At 37.4% G+C, this 22,667-nt stretch overlaps 1 protein-coding gene across 2 annotated transcripts in view; it reads right to left on the reverse strand.

The window, feature by feature from the left end:
- Window positions 1-1,720: 1,720 nt before the first annotated feature.
- Window positions 1,721-22,667, reverse strand: part of LOC308679323 (uncharacterized protein) — a 39,718-nt gene continuing 18,771 nt past the window's right edge. Inside the window, exons 5-12 of one of the 2 annotated variants that reach the window (XM_081346931.1) lie at window positions 19,019-19,209; window positions 13,816-13,982; window positions 13,215-13,297; window positions 10,899-12,155; window positions 8,280-8,467; window positions 6,084-6,144; window positions 5,069-5,133; window positions 1,721-2,771 (exon numbers count right to left, since the gene is read on the reverse strand). In XM_081346931.1, the coding sequence (XP_081203057.1) occupies window positions 2,609-2,771; window positions 5,069-5,133; window positions 6,084-6,144; window positions 8,280-8,467; window positions 10,899-12,155; window positions 13,215-13,297; window positions 13,816-13,982; window positions 19,019-19,209 (2,175 nt within the window). In that variant the 3' untranslated portion in view covers window positions 1,721-2,608. Of the gene's footprint in view, window positions 2,772-5,068; window positions 5,134-6,083; window positions 6,145-8,279; window positions 8,468-10,898; window positions 12,156-13,214; window positions 13,298-13,788; window positions 13,983-19,018; window positions 19,210-22,667 lie in introns of both variants that reach the window. The other variant, XM_081346930.1, reaches the window with a different exon arrangement.

Raw genomic sequence — 22,667 nt, forward strand, 5'->3', positions numbered from 1 at the left:
TAGGAGAATTAATGGAGCATGAGCCTCTACACTCTGTTTGGAACATGCCTCCTAAATATTAGTCTGATATTCTCAGGACTCCTCCTTTCTCCCTCCCTCAACTATTCTTTTTCTCTTCTGACTTTGAACTGCGCCATTTGCCAAGTGCCTGAATTGTGATCCCATGATTGCAGGGATGCTGCAAGACAGCAACTTTGAGGACCATTCATAAGTCGTCTTTTTGAGCACTGTTGTAATTTCAAATGGTCAGTGAACAAGTGTGTTCTGTACCAGCCTGCTACCGGCCCTGCAGAAAAGGCAGGGACAACCCCTTTTACAAGAAGGCAAGAGGCTGGAACTAAGCCTGCCAAATTTATTAACATAAAACAGCAAACACGAACCATGAAACAGGAGCTATTCAAACGGTTGCCTTCAGCAAACCAGCCCTCCCACACATTCCCCTTTTAAACAGTTCAGGGCATGGCTTCTCTCTGCCTCCTTCCGAGGTGCCCCATTGCCTTCCTCTGTTTACTCCTGATTGACTGCCTCCTGCGTCGGGCGTCCTTGAACAGGGCCAGCCGTGGGTCATCTTCATCCACGCTGTCAGGCTCACACAGCTGGGTCTGCGTCGTAACCAGGTGGGAGGGGCCTGGCTGAGGGCTCTCATCAGCAAGCTCTCCAACACCCTCAGCAACCTCTCCAACACCCCCCTCCTCCTCCTCTGAATCGTCCGACCCAACTGCCGAACCCACAGGCTGACCCTGAATCACAACAAAGTGGTCAGTAAACAAGGATTACCTCTATGTTGTTTCCTGAATTAAGCTTACCTTTATTTTCTTTCATGCAAGCACCAGCATGAAGAATACTGACAGGATATAAAAGTTATACTAAGTGAACTCTGTCCACACATTTTTTTCTATTATATAAATGTGATTTTCAGTGGTTTCTCAAATTACACTGCAGGAAACACACTTGTGTAATGTAATGTAACTTATATAATAAGTCTAAGTGGCATATATGATAAACAATCTATAATCCAGCATCCAGTCCAGTGTTTTTCAATCTTGGCAACTTTAATATGTGGACTTCAACTTTCAAAATTCCCCAGCCAGCTTCAGCAATGGTAATGTATAAATTATTTTAAAAATAGCACAACTGCTTCCCAACTTTTTCTAATATGAGAGTCACAGACTGGCTGGGGGAAAGTGCTATCGCCTCCTTGAAGTGGCAACAAGTATGCTGGCATCCCCATCCATATTCTGCCAAATAAAGGAGCTGGTAAATGACATTGTTCTTATTGGATGTAGTCTCAAGATTAGAAGATTGTTATGTCAACAACCATCAGCAAGTTCCTTTGCTCCAATATTAGTGAAATACGGTACTCAAGAGCAATTAAACGTTTTATTCTAATATCTAAAATTGCTGGAATTTGTGTATCCCCAACTTCATTGAATAAATATATATATTAATATATAAATATACAGATAGGCTAATCCTAAACAATATATCATTTTTAAACAAATTTTGGAGCCAATTCAAAATGCTTGGGTATGTGTGTATGAATATTAGCCCAAGGCCTTGGAACTGAAGGTTATGGAGTATAATCTATCACATTTGTCCACTGTGCTTTGGTAGGTAATTGTTTTTCAAGTTCTCAATCTAGGACTGAGAGAGAATGACTGGATAAAAGTTACCCAGTTATTTCTGTGCTTGAGGGAGGATTAAAATCTGGGTCCCTCCAATCCTAGTCCATTATCTCAGGCACTATCCTACACTGGTTCTATCTGTATGTATCAGATTTCAAGGCTGTGCAAATAAGCTAGAAATAAAGGAACAAGTGTTGAAAATCAAAACACTCTCAGTATAGATTTCCCTACAAGATTGTTCATTTTATTTTGCATCCTATAAAGCAAGGCATAAATGTACAAAAATCCTGAATTCATTAACCAAATGTCTTCACTCTGTGTAGATCTCTCTTTACAAATATATATTATGTACACAAAAGTCTTATAATGCAACAGTAAAATAAGAATACCCATGGAACCAGCTCTGAGCCCAATAAGAAAAGATTACAAGATCTGAGCTTATTGAATTAGAAAAAGATGAGAAAGGAGATGTCAATGTTAAAGTTATGCAACATGAAAAAGCAGACAGAATATCTTTTCTCACATACTAAAACTCTGGTTTTCAATGCTGTTGAATGATAGATGATCAGGACAGAATAAACAAAAATATTTCCTTCAAGAGGTCTATAAAATTTGCTGCCACAGTATGTAGTAATGCCTCAATTTGGACAGTTTTAAAATAGGATTAGATGAATTCACAAGGAGTAAAGTTACCAGTAACTACTAATCAAAATGGCTACCAATTATCACAGGGAATATGCATGTGAGTATCCATTGCTAAGATATTATGAGGAAGGAGATGCTTTTGCCTTATTATTTTGTTAATGGGCTTCTGGTTGGTCTTTACAGGAACAAAACCAGCCCGAATAGGCTTTAATCTCTTCCTTCCTAATCCTGACCTGTTTATTTTGGCAGGCATTACTACATCCTGAAGAAAGGATTATGGGCACCTAAACATAAACCTCAAGCGGCTATCTTTTATTACTCTGATGCATTCACAGAGATCAAAGTGGGCTGCTGACAAGCTGTGGAAGGAGTAATAAGCAATAAACTACTGCCCAGAGGAAAATAATGAAGTAAAACAGCTCAGGCTGGTCTGTCTGTGAAGAGCTCCTACATAACAGTTCCCTCTCGAGAATGTTTTCCTCTTCAAGGTCTTTTCTCCTCCTGGAAAGAGTAGAGAAAGTTAAATTACAAATGCCCATGAGCTACATGATCAGTGATGGCCCTTTTCCAAATGGCCTTGTCTAACAGACACTAGAAGGATGACTATTAAAGATAAGGCCTTTGAATCCCCATCTTTGCAGCCAAGAATCTGCCAGGCACTTCAACTATTATCCATTAAATTCTAATCAAAGAACTTTGTACTCCAAATTTGGTTTTTTGATTTGTTAATTCTGGTGGTCCAATTTAATTTATTCCTGTACGCCATTTTATTTGCTTTTGTAATATTACAGTGGTTCCCAACCTTTTCTTCACCACGGACCCCTTTTAAATACCTTTTGTGGCCACAGACCATGGCCATGGATCCCCCAAAAATAATTCAAGATTTAAATCATAACATTTCTTCAAGCCTCCATGGCCCCCCTGTGATGACGTTACAGGGGGCCCCAGGGATCCAGGGATCACAGGCTGAGAACCACTGTAGTACTGTGTGCAAATACACTATAAAATAGTTAAGGCAAGAATAATTATATAAAATCCAAGGCAACCACTTATTTCTACACCCTATTTCATCCTCTCTTTACCTATGCACCCTCTGTTCTGTTGCACTTTAAATTGTTAAAACAAGACCTTTGAGGATGCTCTGTAATAGACATCTTCAGTGTGGACTAATACAGTTGTGCTTTCTGGATAGAGTATGGCGTTAATGAACAGGCTGATGAGGGGACAGGCGAAAGAGGAAAGGAAAGAAAGACCACAAACCACCCTTTCACTCGGATGAGTTTAGACTGAAACTTACAGAAACGACAGAGAGAGAGGGAAAATGGTAAATATTGCTATAGCTTGTAAAGGATCTGAAGAAATCCTCTCTTCATCAATGATGAGTATTCTACACATCACTGAATAACCAGAGAGGGGCTGCAGGCTTCATAAACAGCTGTAGATAATGACTCCTTAGAGACTGTAACTGCATTATGTCTGAAATAGTAAATATCACTTTGACACAATTACTTTTATATTTTAAAATCTATACCCAATGTTCAGATTATGGAGGCAAACATAGCTAGATTATTTTTTTAAAAAACTTATAGTTTATTCCAGAAACTACAGTTAAGCATAACTTTTGAACACGTGCAGAAACAGAGAACATCCTTACAATCCTGGATGCCCTTCAGAAATGTACTTTCAGCTCCAGGAATTCTGCTGTCAGCATGGCTGTTTTGTAAATTCAGGAAGCTGAAGTCCGTACATTTGGGGGTGCCAAGTCTGGGAAAAGATGCTGCCACACATTTTTAAAACCAACTGCCAATAGAGTGGAAAAATCGAAAGTCCTGCTGAGCCTACTCTGAGCCAGCAGTAACAAACCAGGAAAAACAAAAATAATCACAAGGTTACATTTTGCTGCATCATTTAACTGTATTTCCCTCAGTACTAAGTTTCTCAGTGTGCCAAAATGGGAAAGATTAGTAATTTAACCAACATTGCAGTAGATTCTTCATTCACAATGCGAATCTGATTTCAGCCCAGCTGACATACCTTATAAAGTGTTAAAAATCTGGTCCTGCCATCCATCAGGCTCACCTCACCTCATCCTTCAAATCTGACTTTCAGCTTTATTATTATGTTTTTCTATGGGTAAGCTCATATTTAACAAAAAACAAGGATATGTTTTCAATGTTATGATTGCTGTACCCAGTTTTATTATATTTTATATGATATACCATACAGGCAGTCTTTGACTAATGGCCATAATTGGAACTGGAATTTTGGCTGCTATGTGATGTGGTTATTAAGTAAGCCATCACATGACCAGATCCGATTTTATGATCATTTTTATCTCAGGCTTCAAGTGAATCACAATAGTTAAGCGAATCACATGGTTGTTAAATGAATCATGTGGTTGTTAAGCAAATATAGCTTCCTCTGTTGACTTTGCTTGTTAGAAACCAGCTGGAAAGATTGCAAATTGTGATCATGTGCTGCAAGTTGTTGCAACTGTTGTATATGCAAGTCAGTTGCCAAATGCCCAAATTGTGACCCCATGACTATGGGGTGGTGTGAAATTGTGTGGTCAAAACTTTCAGAACACATCATAAGTCACTTTTTCCTAGGCCATCATCCGTTTAACCATTGTTAAGTGAACAGTCATAAGTCAAGGACTACCTACAATTATAATTTTGGTAAGGAGGTTTATCTTAGAGAGGAACACCAATATGATTAAAGGTACTTTTCAGGCAATCAAATGTTATCTTTGTTCTTATCTGAAGGCTCAATGTACAAAAATGAAAGAATATGCCTACCTGATAACAGGACTTTCATATTCACTTTTGGTTGTGCTCTTTTGTACACCAGGCCTGCCATTTTCCTAAAAATATATAATCCAGAAATGTAGCCATATTATAACTATATAGGCTAAACTTTAAAATAGGTGATAATAGCAACTAAAATTTTTGTGCATCAAATTATATCATTTATCCTTTCTAGATGAATCTGAGAATGGCATGGGTATTTGCTAATACAAGTACATTTATAACTTTAATATCAGTCTGTTTATACCACTTCAGACTGGGCCTTAAGAAGCCAACTGTCTTGGAAATCAACTCTTAATACAGGTAGCCTTTGTTTAGTAATCCCAATTGGGATTTGGCAACTTGATTGTTAAGTGAAATGACCACTAACTGAAACCACAACTGTGCTTATAATCTTGCTTCATCTTACCTGCAAATATTGTAAATGTGAGATTTGGTCACAGCGTTACTTTTTTCATCACTGCTGTAGGTCATTAAACAAGGCAGTTGCTAAACAAGCACTCCCCGTACAATAGTTTTTTTTATAACAGTGAAATTTATATATCGATAGTGTTGGAAATGTTTTAATTTTTCTTGATATCTATTGAATTGGTTTTTCTGAACATACTGTGCTTCAGATTTGTTGAATGGAAACTCCCATTTATCTTCAGACCACAGGCTGTTGATATTGTGAGTAGATATGATGGAAATTGTAGTTCAACTCTTTGAAGGATATCTTATTGAAGAAGTATACCATAGCTACAGGATACAATAGCCTCATTTAAAATGATATTTGGACAATATGAATGCTAAACATGAGATTTGATTAATTAAATACAGATAATATTCACATTATCTAATTGTGTGGTTGGAATAAGCCAGGGATTTCAAATAAGTTTGGAGGATGTTAACAGACAGGACTGATTGCTCCAGTGGAGGTATTTAAAACTATGCTATTTCAATTTCATTTAGATAAATATTAGGAGTACTACAGGCTAGTTACAGAAGTAAAAGTTCACTTGCTTACCTTAATCGTTGAATCAGTAGTATTTATTTGGTAGACAATATTGGGATCACTGTGGCTGATCCTGAAATGCATAATTGAATCCACATATAAGTCAACCGTGATTTGAAAAAACACCCCAATATTGTTTCAGCCTTCCCAAGCCTGAAAAGATTTAGTAATATAAATAAGACTTCCATTGTCAATCTTTAATGTTTAATATTTTAATTTTTTTAATGTTTTGCTTGTATGATATTGTCACTTGACAATTTATATGAGTGGCGCATAAATTTAATTAATTTTATCCCCATTCAGATAAAATACAATGACCAAAACGTTGCTGAGTGAGTTATAATCTAACTCATATAGAAGGCATGCTGGAGAAAGCTGGTCTACAAGAAAAATATCTCCAGCACATTTCTCACATTTCAGCTATTCAGATCCTGAAATTATCCAGATAAATGTATGTCAGGGGCAATCCATGTTGTCACACTTCAACATTTCCACTGCAACATTTGCATTTAGCTACAATTTATTAATAGTTTCAGTTTACCTGAATAAAGCATGCTCTAGAACATTCTTACTGCTCTTGGCAAGAAAGTAAGCCAACTCCCAAATTTGCGTATACATCAAAAGTGCAGTAGATACTTTCCACTGTATTCTGCTATTTATCTGAACATGGTAGCATAAGTAGTTCTTAAGCAGAAACGTATTCATAAGGAAAGCCGTCACCTGAGGTATGGTTAAATAACCCCACTGATTTGCACAACAAAATAGGAAATAGAGATGAAGATGAACTACTGAAAGCCACGGACACTGCTGAGTGAGAATGCAATTGGAAGAAGGGTTAATCCATGATAAGGGATTAGGCAGAATATTAAATTTAGCCAGTTTAATTCAGTGTACTGAATGATGGGCTAAGGAGAACAGTATCAAAACACATATGAGTTCACCAAGTGGCTTGGGAAGGAAGCAGCTTCCTTCCTGTTTTATTTCCTCAGCTCATCTTCACAGCATTAAAAAAAAAGATGTATCTCTAAAGGCTATTGAAATTGATTTCCCAAACTGTAAACTGAGACGAATTCATTTAAAGATCTAGCCTGCTCTGCCTCTTGGTCATGGATGGTATTCCAACAGAACTTGGAGAAAACCCTGATAAATGAGTAGTTCTCATAACAAAATCCTGCATTTAACTTAGCAGATTACAAGGGATTCCTGGTCTGCTGCATATGTTGCATTATTGATCTTCTAGTTAGAGAACAATCCCAGGCAGCTATAATGAAGCAGCAGTGAAAATACATCCAGCAGGCATTGTTTTGAGTAGAGCTGATTCTATGGATGAATGAATCCATTTTTAAACGAAAGTGACCTACCTATTCTTCTAGGTGACCAGCTGCCATAAAACATAAGCAATTAAAAATATTAAGTTCTACAATAACAACAAAAGCACAACTAAATGATTCAGTGAAAAACAGATGCAATGGACGGTCAAAAAAAGTATCTTCCCAAGGTATAGTGAAAAGAGGAGGAGAAAGTAATACTCAGATGTTGATGGAGAAAAAGTATTCTGCTTTCTTTCTTTCTTTTTTTCTTCTGTTAAATTGTGTCTGATTCTCAGAGACTACCTGGATAGTCCTGCAGGTTTTTTTGGCTTTTTCAGAAGTGATTTGCCATTGCCTCCTTTCTAGGGCTGAGATAAACTGGCTAGCCTAAAGTCACCCAACTGGCTTTTTGCTTAAGGCAGAAATAGAACTTAACAGTCCCTGGGTTTCTAGCCGATACTTTAACCACTACACCAAACTGGTTCTCTTTGCTTTATTATGCAATAATTAAACAAAAGTTTAAAACTACAATATCAAATTCAGTTTTCAATTTTAATGAAAGTTATAGTTTATATTATTAATTATTATTATTATTATTATTATTATTATTATTATTATTATTATTATTATTATTATTATTAAATTAATTTTCCTGGAAAGCCATCCACTCAATGGTATCACCCTTGATATGCTTAAATGTTGGCCAAATCATGTCCTTCCAAAATCCATCTGCATGTATAAATGTTTCCTCTTTTCTACTCATTTCCCATGCTATAGCTTTTAGGATTGTAGCCAAGAAGACCAGTAAAATGTGCGATGTAGGTTATAACTGTGCTTTATCTAGAAACTGGGCAAGGAAAATGGCAAGACAAGTTCTGTAGGTGGGACCACAAAGCACCTTGACAGAGCTGGATGGTCTATGGATTCTTCTTCCAGCTTATCTATTAACCGGGTAAAGCCAGGTTTTGAGCTCTGGGGATTTTCTCCTTGGAAGATCGCCTTATTCTTCCTTTTTTCTTTCTTTTTACTTCTTTCTTCTGGCAGTTTTCTTTCTTCAGCTGTGGTATCAGATTGGTTTTCCATAATCTATAAAAAGAGTGTAAAATTTTCAGATTGAAAAATTAAGAATTATACTCTTCCACCAGGATCTTCTTTAATATTAAATTACATGTAATTGTTTATTCATTAGAAAGTTGTTTTCTTACTTGAACAATTTAATTATTTGTCATCAAGTTAGTGTCAATTCTTAGCAACTGCATATATTTTTCTCAATCATGTTATATTTCTTTGCAGAGGAGTGCTGCCCAAATCAGCTACCAACAATGTACAGCATCATACTAACAAATAGTACATTTAAAAAATATATACTAAAATACAAATGACTAGCAAACTGAGAACTGAGTGCAACTATCGTATACAATTGGAAACTCAAAAGCTTGCCAGATAAAAAATGTTTTTAGTTGACAATTTTGGTAGGTATTCAAGTAGAAATACACATTGTCACATTAATAATGCCCAAAACATAAATTTGATTTTATCTATATCTAAACTACAAGCTGTAAAAAGGGGAATAGAGTTTGCTATTTGTTCTTAGCTGGATTTCCCATTTTGGATGGTGTTTCCTAAAAAGTTGCATAAATTGCCATTGCCAGATGATGGCTAACTTAAACAGCAAGAAAAAACAAACAAATTTCCTCCTATACTATATCATTTTTTCAGTTGTGCAGCAAAAAATTTATAGAATAATCACTAATAAAGTCATCATTGGTAACAATTGTGTTTAACCATGTGTAGATGACAAATTTGTTCAAGTATCCGACAAATCTGGGATGCATTGTGAAGAACAGCCTTTGGAAGTGCACTTATTTTTAGCTCTCTTTCCAGAAAACCAACCAGGGCTCCACTTAGTGGCTAGGGATTAGTGCCCCAAACTCAGCTTATATCAGAATGATAAACCAAGCCCAAGGCAGTGAGCCCAGACTGATGTACCTCCTCAACACTGGAGGTTTTTAAGAAAAGATTGGACAACCATTTGTCTGAAATGACATAGGGCTTCCTGCCTGAGCAGGAGGTTGGACTAGAAGATCTCTAATGTTCCTTCCAACTCTGTTGTTCTATTATTCTGTTAAAGCTACATTATGCTTTGATGCCCATGTTGGCTGAAGAAAATGCAGTAATAGTTCAACTCCCTCTGAAGAGAATGAGATGGAGAAACCTAGCTTTTACCATGTGAAATCACTACACCACTCACAAAGATTCCAGTCTGACCAACAGTAGCCAACACACACTGACACTAGAAACTTCCCTTTCCAGGTATAGAGGACAATATGCAATATACACTCAAAAACTATTGTCTCCTTTGTGTTTCACTTGCCCACAGAGGTGAGCATTGGTTCCTGTGTCAAAGTGCCTCTTGGAAGCCCTGCTCCTACAATTATGTCACTTACTATAGATTTCTCAGATGGGAAAGCCTACATACACAGACCTCCATATACAAAGACTTCCTTAGATCTCAGAACCTTGGGACTTAATATATTAAAATGCTTACATAACAGAATCTATTTTGTAAAGATACTGATTGTGAGAATTTGAATATTTTTATCCATAGAAATTAGGTTTGCACAAACTATTACCCAAATTAATGACAGCTCGGTAATTCACATTATAATGTTCAAATTACGTATCAGTTTGGGGCTGTTAAATTTCTTCTGCTGTGCGGTGGGAATAGCTGTGCACTGCTAGAGATAGGATCACAAGTCTGTTCCCCAACAACCTTCATTTTTTTCTATAGAAATCAAATGCCCATAAGAACATTTACTGTACCTAGTTTTGATGTTATACACCTACAGCATCCTCAAAGAACAATTCAGACCATTCCACAAGTTCTAAATTTTCATCTACAATAGTTTATGCACTTTTCCACAGAGGAAATATCAAAGTCCCTATTTAATCATGAAAGGAGGATTAATGAGTCGGAAAACTTGTATGGACACTATTTCATAATGATCAAAGCCCACCTCAAAGCAGAAAATCATCACAAAAGAGAATTCAGATATGGATTGTTTGGATACCAAGTTGGTTTAGCTGAATGTTTCAGATAGATTAGGACCAGATTTGAAATAGCTTGTTTCAGATTAGAACATTTCAATGAAACCTTTTTTATTCTCTGATTTTATATCATGCATTTCATGCAAAATGCAATGAGAGCAAGCAATAGATAGTTACATGTGAGAATCACAATGAATATATTTGGCTGTAACTAACTTTGGCTACAGAGATGCCAAGTACTCATATACTGCATGCATTCATGCATGCATGCATGCATTCATTCATTCATTCATTCATTCATTCATTCATTCATTCATTCATTTATTTAAAAATAGGATGTATTAAAGGGCATCCCTCCTTCCAATAATACTGTACAGCTCTCCTAAATCCTGGTGTACAGCATATAGTGAAAGTTAAAATAAGAACTATTTCACTGAACCAAGCAAGTAATGGCAAAATCAAACTTTACCACAGGAACATCTGGGTGTGCAGAATTGTTTTCAGTGATAGCCATATTGTTGCTCTTTTGGGGCAGTGTGTTTTTCCCCACCACAGCACCCTTGCTAAAGGAAAACTTGGTATGACTCTGAGAATCTTTTTTCTGTTTTCTTGGGCTTTTGTTGTCCCTTTTTTTGGGCACATCCTTCGTATTGCTTGGTAGATCTTGTTTGGGAATATCTCCTTCAATGCTTGGACTAAGGGGCTCATTTTCAGCCAAACAATCGACTAGAATGTCTGAGCAGATTTTGCTGTTTTCTAAAAGGGAAAGGTCTGTATCAGAAGTGGTAGTAGCGAAGGCATCCAGCAGTGCTGATATGGAGACATCATAATGTGGATAATAGAAAAGGTCATGAGGAATTATGGAGACTTTAGAAGGATTTGGTGTCATCGCTGATTCTTCATTAGCAATATTAAGGCTTTTGGAAGTATTACTGATTGGTTCATATTCAGGTGTACAAGTTGCTTCTGAATTATCTTTAAAGTCATGCCAATTAATTTCCTGATTAGCAGATGGGAATTCCTTTAAGTTAGATGATTGTTCCTCAGGGTCATCATTTTCTGCAAGCTTAGATATTATTTCCTGATTCAGCATCTGTAATACGTACTTCTGTGTGACCTCTTGTCCTATAGAGGTTGGAATTACATAGTCAGGTTCATTTGTCTGATGTTCTGATACCTTTTTAGATGAATGGGAAGTCCAAGGCAAGGAGCAAATCTTACTCTCAGGTGATTCTTTTATTTCACTGGCTGATTTCTGAATGTCAAATTCATCAGAATCAGCTGATTCAACAGAATCTTTACGGTAAATAAGAACAGTTGATAGGAGGTCATCACTCTTTACTGAAGCAGGCAAATTCAGTTGATTAACCTCAGATTGGTTTACATTGTTGGCAAGATTAGCAGGAGGGCTGATCTGAACCCTTCTTACTGGCAATGACCTCGGCCTCTGAGGTTCTTTTGTAGAAGAGTCCATATGACCAGCTTGGCTGTCATTAGGTTCAGTACTTGTTGCATGAAAATTTTGGTTCTCCTCATCAAGAGGCAAAGCAAGGCTATCAATTTGAGGGCATGGCAATTGGTTTTCTACTAGGTGAATAGGATATATATGTTCTCCATTTTCATTCAGGAGTAACACTTTTTCTTGTTTTTCTTCCTCTGGTAACTCTTTAATATGGACATAAGCAGATTCAATTGGAAATTCCTTGTCCAGATCTGAAAAGTCTTCCTATGTGAGATTAAATATAAATAATAACAATTAATACCTAATTATAAAACCACAGAATCTGAAAAAAAGTTGAATGGTTATATTTTCCAAAATACTGGGCAAATAATAATTCTAATTCAATATAAATGAACTATTCTTACCAAGCAAACTCTATTACAACTAATAATAATGAAATACAATTTGGGAATTCCACAACTATCTGTTCTGCTTTTTTAGCTCTCATAGGATAGAAGTGAAAGCTACTTTTTAAAGTTTATATAGAATACAGTTCCACCACAAAAAGTTGAAAAGAAGGCATTGGACAGAGACCTGGATAAAAGCGGACAGTGTATGTCTAATTCCCATTTGCTGAAAATTGAGGGTAGAGGAATATGACTATATGCATGAATTAATATGCTGATTGTCATAGTATGAAAACAAAATTCAGAATACTTTATTTTATTTGAAGGAAGCTCTATACTCAAGGTCCAATGTCTTCAACATTGGAGTTTGATATCCTATACCATTTATTTTGATGATCTTCTAAAGCAGGGGTCCCCAACCCTGATACGTGGACTGGTACCGGGCTGCAGCATGCCAGCAACTGGACCGCGCAAACAAGCAAAGCCCCATCTGTGGGATGCAGGCAGCACACAAAACCATGCCCTCTCTGGTCTGCAGAGAAACTGGTCCCTGGTGCCCAAAAGGTTGGGGATCTCTGTTCTAAAGGATTCACATAGCCATAACAATCATCAACTCAGTTTGGGCAATTTATGATGAAAGTACCTTCTTCTTTCCAGAACAGTGAAGTCCTTCATATTTGCTCAATTCAATATAGTGCATAATTATAGAAGAAAAGTGATTTGATTGTACTTTAATTTAAAATAATAGCTGAATCATCTTACGATCATAATATTGAAACCAATAACTAACTGATAAAACCTGATAGAAGTGGGCAACAATCATACAAGGCTGAAAGTCTGAAAATCAGTAAGCATTCCTTACTTAATCTATGTATGTATGTATGATAATGTATCAGAAAATCACAAGCAGTGATGCAATGTAATGTAAGTACCTTACCCCTTCCAGTTCTGGGAAATGCTCCAAAAACTGTGCCACATATGTCATGATGGATTGCTCATCAGGTGAATCAATTATAATGTCTGGGAAGAAATCACATGAAGCACCATTTCAATATTAACCAAAGCATCTATGAATGAAAAATAATTACCATTCCAAAACACAATCTTTTTTTAAACCACACGTTTACTTTATTCTTTGTACCTCAATATTCTTCTCCAGGTGCAAAATTTTCTTTTAAAGAACAAGCATGGTCTGGAAGATGATTCTAGACAAACCAGTGCTACCGGTAGTATCCTTCCTGATAAAGACTTTGCTAAATTAAAAATATTGATTTTTCTTCCTTTTTTCTATAACCTTCATATGTATTGTTTTTTGTTCTAGGAAGATGCAGTCTCTTAGTCTGAATTGTGCTATCACTTCTGTTTTGTATTAAATGCCATGAATGTCCTAAATCTTGTTCTGAACCATCTCTTTTAAGGATGGAGTACACGTTATGATTTATCTGCCCTGAATGATTTATCTGTTTCTGCTACATATACATGCTGCTGAGAATCAAAGATGAGTAGGGTACCTTCTGGTTCCAGAAGTCTTGGAATACCCAGATGGTCTTGTGCAGTACAGAATGCATCCTCTAAGTTTTCCCTGGGAGATTTGTCTAAAGCTTGCTTCATATCTACCAAACTGGAATCTATTGCTTTGATTACAGCTAAGAAGGCCAGGCCACTTCTCCAACTGCTGGTAAAGTCCTGAATTGCCACACCATATCTAAAAGAGAAAGAACCACTGTGAACATTCAGATACAAAACACAAGCTTAACAACTTTTGGAACATGAAAAATGGTTGCAATAAAATAACTCAGCTTTAGAAATAGAACTTCATAATTATAAGCTGACTAAATTTCCAAGTTTTTTTCCATATATTTATTTTTTGGGTATGTTTTAATGTTACTCTTCAACAAAATTTATTTCACACCAGTATTTATGTTTAAGAAAAATATATATAAGCATTCAACATTATGGATGCACAAGCAATAGAACACAAGCAATAGAACACAATCGAACTAGAGTCTTGGACTTTAAGAGAGCTAATTTCAATAAACTTAGAGAGCGCTTGAGAAGGATTCCATGGATGAGAATCCTCAAGGGGAAACAACTCAAGAAGCTTGGGAAATTTTGAAAAGTGAGATAATAAAAGCCCAGTCTAGCACAATACCAACAAAGAGGAAAAATAACAGCTCTCAAAAGAAACCAGCATGGCTGCCTAAAGAACTCTGATAAATTGAAAGACAAAAAGGACAAGTATAGAAAGTGGAAAGAGGGGCACATAACTAAGTCAGAATATCAGCAAATAGCCAGAGCCTGCAAAAATGAAGTAAGAAAAGCTAAGGCTCAAAATGAACTAAGGCTTGCGACCAAAGTCAAAACTAACAAAAAAAGCTTCTTTCAACATGGAAAAAACAAGAAAAAAGTGAAGGAAATGATTGGTCCATTAATGGGTGAAAGTGGCAAGAAAGTGACAAGCAACAGGGAGAAAGCAGAACTATTTAACTCGTTTTTTGCACAACTCGTCTTTACACAAAGGAAAAAAACCAGACCAACCTATTAAAAATAGTGCCATAAAAAACAATAGAAACACAAGTTAAGATAGGCAAGAAAATGGTAAGTGAGCACCTGTCCAGCTTAGACAAGTTCAAATCACCAGGACTAGATGGATTACACCCCAAGGTTCTCAAGGAACTGGCAGATGTGATCTCAGAACCACTGAACTACATTTTTCAAAGATCCTGGAACACTGGGGAACTACCAGAGGACTGGAAAAGAGCTGATGTAGTTCCCATCTTCAAAAAGGGGGAAAATGGATCCAGGAAATTACAGATCTATCAGCCTGACCTCAATACCTGGGAAGATTCTGGAAAAGATAATCAAACAATGAATCAGTGAACACTTAGAGACAAAAAAAGTCATTACTAAAAACTAACAAAGGTTTGTCAAAAACAGATCATGCCAGACAAATCTTATTGCATTCTTTGACCAAGTGACAAAATTAGTGATCAGAGGAAAGCTGTGGATACAATTTACTTGGACTTCAGTAAGGCATTTGATAAAGTAGATCACAACCTTCTACTTGATAAGATAGAAAAATGTGGGTTAAACAGCATCACCACCAGATGGATTCGTAGCTGGCTGACCGGCTGTACTCAGAGTGTGGTCCTCAATGGAACCGCATCTACATGGAGGGAAGTGTGTAGTGGGGTGCCCCAGGGCTCTGTTCTGGGCCCAGTGCTCTTCAACATCTTCATCAACGATTTGGATGAGGGGATAGATGGGGAACCATCTGCTGCCAGGAACGAATTCCCATTGCCCAGTACGCTCACACAGAGAAGGCCTCCTCAGGGTACCGTCGGCTAGACAATGTCGGCTTGCGACCCCCAGGGGAAGAGCCTTCTCTGTGGGAGCGCCAGCCCTGTGGAACCAGCTCCCCCATGAGCTTCGGATGGCCCAAGATCTCCAGTCCTTTCGCCGCGGCCTCAAAACACTCCTTTTCCACCTGGCTGACCTGGACTGACAGGGATTTTAATTATGTTTACAATTTTAACTCTAATCTTTAATTTATTTCAATTTTAAATTTTAATTTACTGTACAGAGACCTTTAATTTTTGTTTTTGTTAGCCGCCCTGAGTCCCTCAGGAGATAGGGCAGGATATAAGTCCCATTAATAAATAAATAAATAAGTAAATTTGCAGATGACACCAAGCTGGCAGGAATAACCAACACACCAGAAGACAGGCTTAAGATACAGGAGGATCTGGACAGACCTGAACACTGGGTGCTATCTAACAAAATGAAATTCAATGGTGAAAAAGTAAGGTTCTACATTTAGGCAAGAAAAACCAAATGTACAGATATAGTATAGGAGGTACCTTGCTCAATAGTAGTAACTGTGAGAGGGAACTCGGAGTCCTAGTAGACAATCACTAAAATACGAGCCAGCACTGTGCTGCAGCTGCCAAAAAACCCAACACAGTGCTAGGCTGCATTCACAGAGGGATAGAATCAAGATCAAGTGAAGTGTTAATACCACTTTACAATGCCTTGGTAAGGCCACAGTTGGAATACTGCATCCAGTTTTGGTCACCATGATGTAAAAAAGATGTTGAGACTTTAGAAAGAGTACAGGGAAGAGCAACAAAGATGATTACGGGACTGGAGGCTAAAACATATCAGAAACAGTTGCTGGAATTGGGTATGTCTAGTTTAATGAACAGAAGGATGAGGGAGGACATGATAGCAGTGTTTCAATATCTCAGGGGCTGCCACAGAGAAGAGGGAGTCAAGCTATTTTCCAAAGCGTCTGAAGGAAGGACAAGAAGCAACGGATGGAAACTAATCAAGGAGAGAACTAAAGAGAAACTTCCTGACAGAACAATTAACCAGTGGAACAACCTGCCTCCAGAAGCTGTGAATGCTCCAACACTGGAAGTTTTTAAGAAGAGACTGGACAGCCATTTGTCCAAAATGGTATAAGGCTTCTTGCCTGAGCAGGGGATTGGACTAGATGACCTCCAAGGTGCCTTCCACCACCACCACCACCATCATCATCATCATCATTATTATTATTTGTGGTGTGACCTAAATGAGATCTCATCCACTGAAATGCCAAATGTTATATCTACTGGCAGTCGAGCCTCCCTACCAAACATCAGTCTATATGGAGAGTACTCAGTGGCATCATTTTTCGTGCTGTTATATGTACGTACAACAGTGGAAATATGCTGTATCCAATGTTGCTTTTGTTCTGCAGTCGGTGTCCCCAGCATGTCAAGAAGGGTACGATTAAACCTCTCAGGCTGTGGGTCTCCTTGTGAATGATAGGGGGTGGTGCATGATTTCCAGATGCCCAATATGTCCAATAGTTGTTTAACAAGCCTGCTTTCAAAGTCTCTACCTTGGTCGGAGTGTATGCGCTGAGGTAGCCCATAACATACAAAAAACACTTCTAGAAGTACTTTGGCTACCATAGTGGCACACTGGTCCTTTGTTGGGAAAGCTTGTGCATAACGAGTGATCAGTCACAACCAATACATCATCATCATCATCATCATCATCATCATTATTATTATTATTATTATTATTATTATTATTATTATTATTATTATTATTATTTTCATGCATATGACTTGATGCTGGTTAACTCTGGTGCACCTTAAAGCTTAAATGTGCTTCCTATTTTTCCTGAACTAATTTAGGGCTGTTTTAAACATATATCTAGTTTTATTAGTTTTTATTTGCATGTAAAAATATACATCAGCCAGAAACCTCCTTAACAAATGCTTGTTTTCCAGATAGAATGTTCATAAATTAACATGCATGGCAATGCCATCAACATAAAGCGGTTTATAACAGAGAATGTAATAAACCCATGCTCAAACACATTTGATGATATCATAGCATCGTTTATTACCTGTGAGACACGAAGTATTTAAATACTATCTTGAAATTAAGGGTTGAAATGATTGGCCCCATAAAGGTCCCTTCTAACTGAGCAGTATTTGATTCTATGGGCATAAAAAAAACGCAGCTTGGACTCGATCTAGGAAGTGAATTGAGTCTATCTCATGATCAATTGACAGCACTGCTGGACACTAGCCACAGCAGCAAAGGGAAGCTGCTTTATTGGGCATTATAGGAAGTCAGTGACACCATCGCCTAATCAGTGAGTAGCCCAGTTTGCTTCCTGTTTGGCTTGAGACATCTGATAACATCATAATGTCACTGAGATTTCAAAATAGACTAATGGGTCTTCATGACCAGGAAAATTAGAAAAGGATAATTTTCCCTATCCAAGAATATACATCTATGGAGATAATGGTGCTTGTAATTTTTAAAGCAGAGAGATTAACATTTAGGTAGAAACAGAAACACAGAAAGAACTCGGGGCAAGTTGCTCTCTGTAACAATTTAGAGGGATTATAAACTGCTTCCTGAAATCTAATGGGCAAGTAAACACAGTTTATTCAAATTATTTAAACTGTGAATATATACCTTTGCACAAGATGAATATTTAAAAATATTGCCATAAGCTTTTTGTAATTTTCTTTCTAGGGGAAAAAAACTTAGGTAGACAGTTCTAACCTAGAATATATTCTTACAGAAATGTGATGTGCATAACATTGTCATTCCACTGACCCATTTTAAAACTGTTCTATAAGGAGTCATTAAACAAAGAAGACATGGAAAGGAAGGTGCATGGAAGCTGCTTGCATTTTAGACTAGCATTTTAACTGGCAATGAAGCCACTGACCATTCCAAGCACAAAAGACGCTAAGATGCATATATAGAGATGAAAATCTGTGGACAATGGAACTTCCCTTCAGATAAACAGATTACTATACCCCTTTCCTTCTTCAAAATAAATGGATAGAAGTGGGAAAGTGGAATCACGCAGCGGAACTCTAGCTCAATTTTTTGACAAATTATAATTTTCCTCACTTTCTCCAAGAAAACTTACTAAGAGAGAGAACTGGTACATTTACTCTGGTTTCACGTGATTTTTGTATGGTAATATAGATTTGCACAAATACATCAATTGCAGAGAAAATCTTTGTATTATCAACCCAAAGATCACAGAACAGAAATGTCAGGAAAGCTGATCAGCTTGATAACAGGCTTAGTTACATTCTGTTCTTGTACTAGAACCTCTTTACATTGCTTTAAACAGATCAAAACTGGATATTTTTCTTCCATCTAACAGACAATGAAATTGACTTTGTGTTTTTTAAAAAATGAGGGGAACCAACTTACTTTCTAGTTTTTCTTTGAACCCAAGTTAAAAGAGCCTTGATTGCTTTCCGCTGATCCTTCACAGAAACAGACATGTTTCTCTCAACATTAGGTGTGCTGGGATGAGATGTATCTGAATCAGGGCCACTTGGCCCTGATGACAGGCTAGATGAGGAGGAGTTCCTATTGAGGTTGCCTGTAAGTTCCTTTATCTGTAACGAAAAAGGCAATTATCGACATCAGAAGTACAAAACAAAGATCTATCATCTAGTCTTGCTCTTTTCCGGACAGTCAGCCCTTTTTGTTGCTTTAGGCAAGAGACTGCTTGCAGGCACGTCTTCAGAGCTGACCAGAGTTCAGTTAAGGCCAGTGTAATGCACCTGAAAACAGCTGGCCATGCCCTAAATCCGTGGTGGTGAACCTATGGCACGCATGCCACAGGTGGCACACAGAGCCCTCTCTGTGGGCATGTGCGCCGTTGCCCAGTCCTAGGCCTTCAGGTGGGTTTTATAAAACCTTTTTGCTTTAGGCCTCCGCCGTCGTGTGCAAAACAAAAGGTTCAATGAATGAATCAATTTCAAATTCTCGTGGAAAAAAAAAATCTCACAAAGTTGGAATTGATTGATAAAACTTTTTAGTCCCACCCAGTCTGCCATTACCACCACAGCCAAGCCCACCCAATGGGCCACACCAACCCAATGGGCCACGCCCACCTGGCACCCGACTATACATAAGTGGGTTTTGGGTTGCAGTTTGGGCACTCAGTCTCTAAAGGTTCTCCATCACTGTCCTACATCGTTAGCATTGGCAACTGGCATTCCAATATATATAATAAAAATACACAGCACTTTTCAACAGCCAATCTTTTGCAGTAACATGGCCCAGATCTGGGGAAAACTATGGGTGCTGTGAATAAACAATCCAGAAACATGCTCACTTAAAGAGTACCATATTTATTCTGTGGACAATATTCTACTTTATTTCCTCAGCTTTAAGAGATTGCAAAAATAAGTAATTTGCATATATTACAATGGAGGCAAACGATATATTTGCAACTATTGCTAAGTAATGTTCCTTAGCCATTAATAATGTAGTTGCACAGCAAAGATTTATATACTGTATGTGAACTGCTTTTGTTCACTAAGAGGTAAGCTTTTGTCTTCTTCTTCCTCTTCTTCTTCTTCTTCTTCTTCTTCTTCTTCTTCTTCTTCTTCTTCTTCTTCTTCTTCTCCTCCTCCTCCTCCTCCTCCACCTCCTCCTCCTCCTCCACCTCCTCCTCCTCCTCCTCCTCCTCCTCCTCCTCCTCCTCCTCCTCCTCCTCCTCCTCCTCCTCCTCCTCCTTCTTCTTCTTCTTCTTCTTCTTCTTCTTGACTCAATAATAAATCTACCCATCTATTTCTATTGGACAGACTCACCTTTCCATAAACAGATCTCTTTCTCTCCAGAATAGGGATTGTATTACAGCAGAAAAGCCTGCTTAAGAAAAGGAAAGTGCTTCTGCTATTTCCTCCTTAGTGCTGCAGGCCTTCATGTATCTGCCTTGGTATCTGAGAATTCTACTTCCCTGAACATCAGATTTCAGGGAAATCAGTATAAACTAACACTCTGCCCTCCTGTAGTTGTGTTCCCTTGAACTCTCTCCAAACCCTTCTTGCCTTTGCCAGAACATCACATCTCCCCCCCACCCCCCAGCCCCAAGCATTCATGGAAAAAGAACCCAGCATGTTAAGAAAGGTATTTCTACTAAATATGGATTACCTTATATTGCAATAACATGATTCATTAGAATCTGCCTTTTTTGTGGAAAGTTACCAAATGATAGAAAGGAAAAAAATACTCCAGAGTTTGAAAGAGATAACACGTTTTTAGGAGCAGGCACAGTTTGGAGACAAGTGTTAAACTTTATGAAGAATGTATTTTGGGAATGACCTAACAGCAGTAAGACAATGCTAAAATCGATGCCAATGTCACTTTGCAGTAGAACAGGATAAACAACCTGATCTTTTAATGAGCAATAGGCAGCACCAGGCACGGAAGATTCTTTGCTTTTCAAAGGCCTGACATATTTACTTTTTAACAGATGGTGGGGCGGGAAAATGTCTTCTCATGTTTCCTGGCTTGTTAGCTCCCATTTTGCTATTTGAAAAATTGGCTCACCTTTAAAGGAATAATCATATTTAGGAAATAGCAGCTGAAATGGAGGCAGCCAGAAGGAAAGTAGTAAATGGCAAAATAGTTGAAAGGAAATGGTAACATTTTTTTTCTTACCACATTCACACAGCTACTATATAATTATCTGATCAAGTTTGGCCCATTCTAAACACTACATTATTCAAAAAGTGTCTGGTTGGAAATGTTGCCGGGTTGTTGTTTTTTTCTCCTTTCTCTAGCAAAGAAAATTTATTTTGATTTGACCGTTTTGAAGAAAAAATAAAGATTTTAAGCATGCTATTTAGATTTTTTTAGTTGAATGAGTATGTTTATTTTCTAGTTATAAAGTTTTGACAAAACTATCAAAAACCCATCATTGGGGGAAATGAGTTCAGTTGGCTAAGCAAAGGCATCATCATCATCAACATCTGACCAATCTTGCGTAGGCAAATAATCTAAATGTGGAGGGCTAACTATTCCACCTAATACTTTTTAAAACATATTCATGAGAATAATGCTGCTTGTGATTTTAACAAACTCTCTGTCACCAATAGGGGTTTTTTTTTTCCTTCCAAACACTACAAAGTAATATATGCATTTTTTTAAAAAAAAATCCATTTATATCCCGCCCTTCTCCGAAGACTCAGGGCGGCTTACAAGCTTAGCAGTAGCCTTCATTCTATGTATATGCCTGCTTATTAGGGCTTTCACACACACCCCAGCGGCATTATTACAAAGTCAGCTTAATTGCCCCCAACAATCTGGGTCCTCATTTTACCTACTTTTAATGTGGTAATGTGGTTGCTCACTGGCCGTTGAGGAGAAACCTGCTTACAATTGATCTTTTTTCAAGAGAGCAATGTAAATTATTTAAATTATATTAGTGGCAAGAGGGCACAAATTTCACATGCTCTGCTGCTGGCTATCAAGTTCTCATGTAGGACTTAATCCTGAAATATGATTGAAAATTTCACTGTCTTTCTTAAAATTAGAGGAAAGATGATCCTGGGGATTGAGTTTCCAGAGAAGTACTTGCTAAATTGATACCCTGAAGATCGGCACTTCTAAATCTCCCAATCTCCCTTACATTAAATCCACAATGATTATCTAATTGTTATAATGGGTTTTAATGGGTTTTTGTTGTTATTGTTTGGTTATTTATATCTGCTTAGTTTTGGATTTTCTTTTTTAACTGCATGAGCCTCCCAGAACCATGTTTGTCAGGTGGGCAGCTATACAAATTAAATAGATCAAAATAAATAAATAGCATCTATCTCCCTAAGTCTTTTCAGAGAGTGAAGGGGCTTTTGTGGGTTTGGGAGTTAGCAAAATTTAATTGTGCAATTTGTAATAACTCAGTTGCCCAAATTAGAGTAAGCAGAAACAATTCATATTTACTTGAAAGCATCAGTAGGTACAATCTCTAATATCAATCAAAGTTTCCTAAAGATATACTTTAATATATGTAGAATTCAGAATGACATAGTTATGCAACAATTAAATATTTTTTAAAAATGAT

The sequence above is a fragment of the Vipera berus genome, assembly GCF_964194415.1.
Source record: "Vipera berus genome assembly, contig: HAP1_SCAFFOLD_175, whole genome shotgun sequence".
Lineage (NCBI taxonomy): Eukaryota > Metazoa > Chordata > Lepidosauria > Squamata > Viperidae > Vipera > Vipera berus.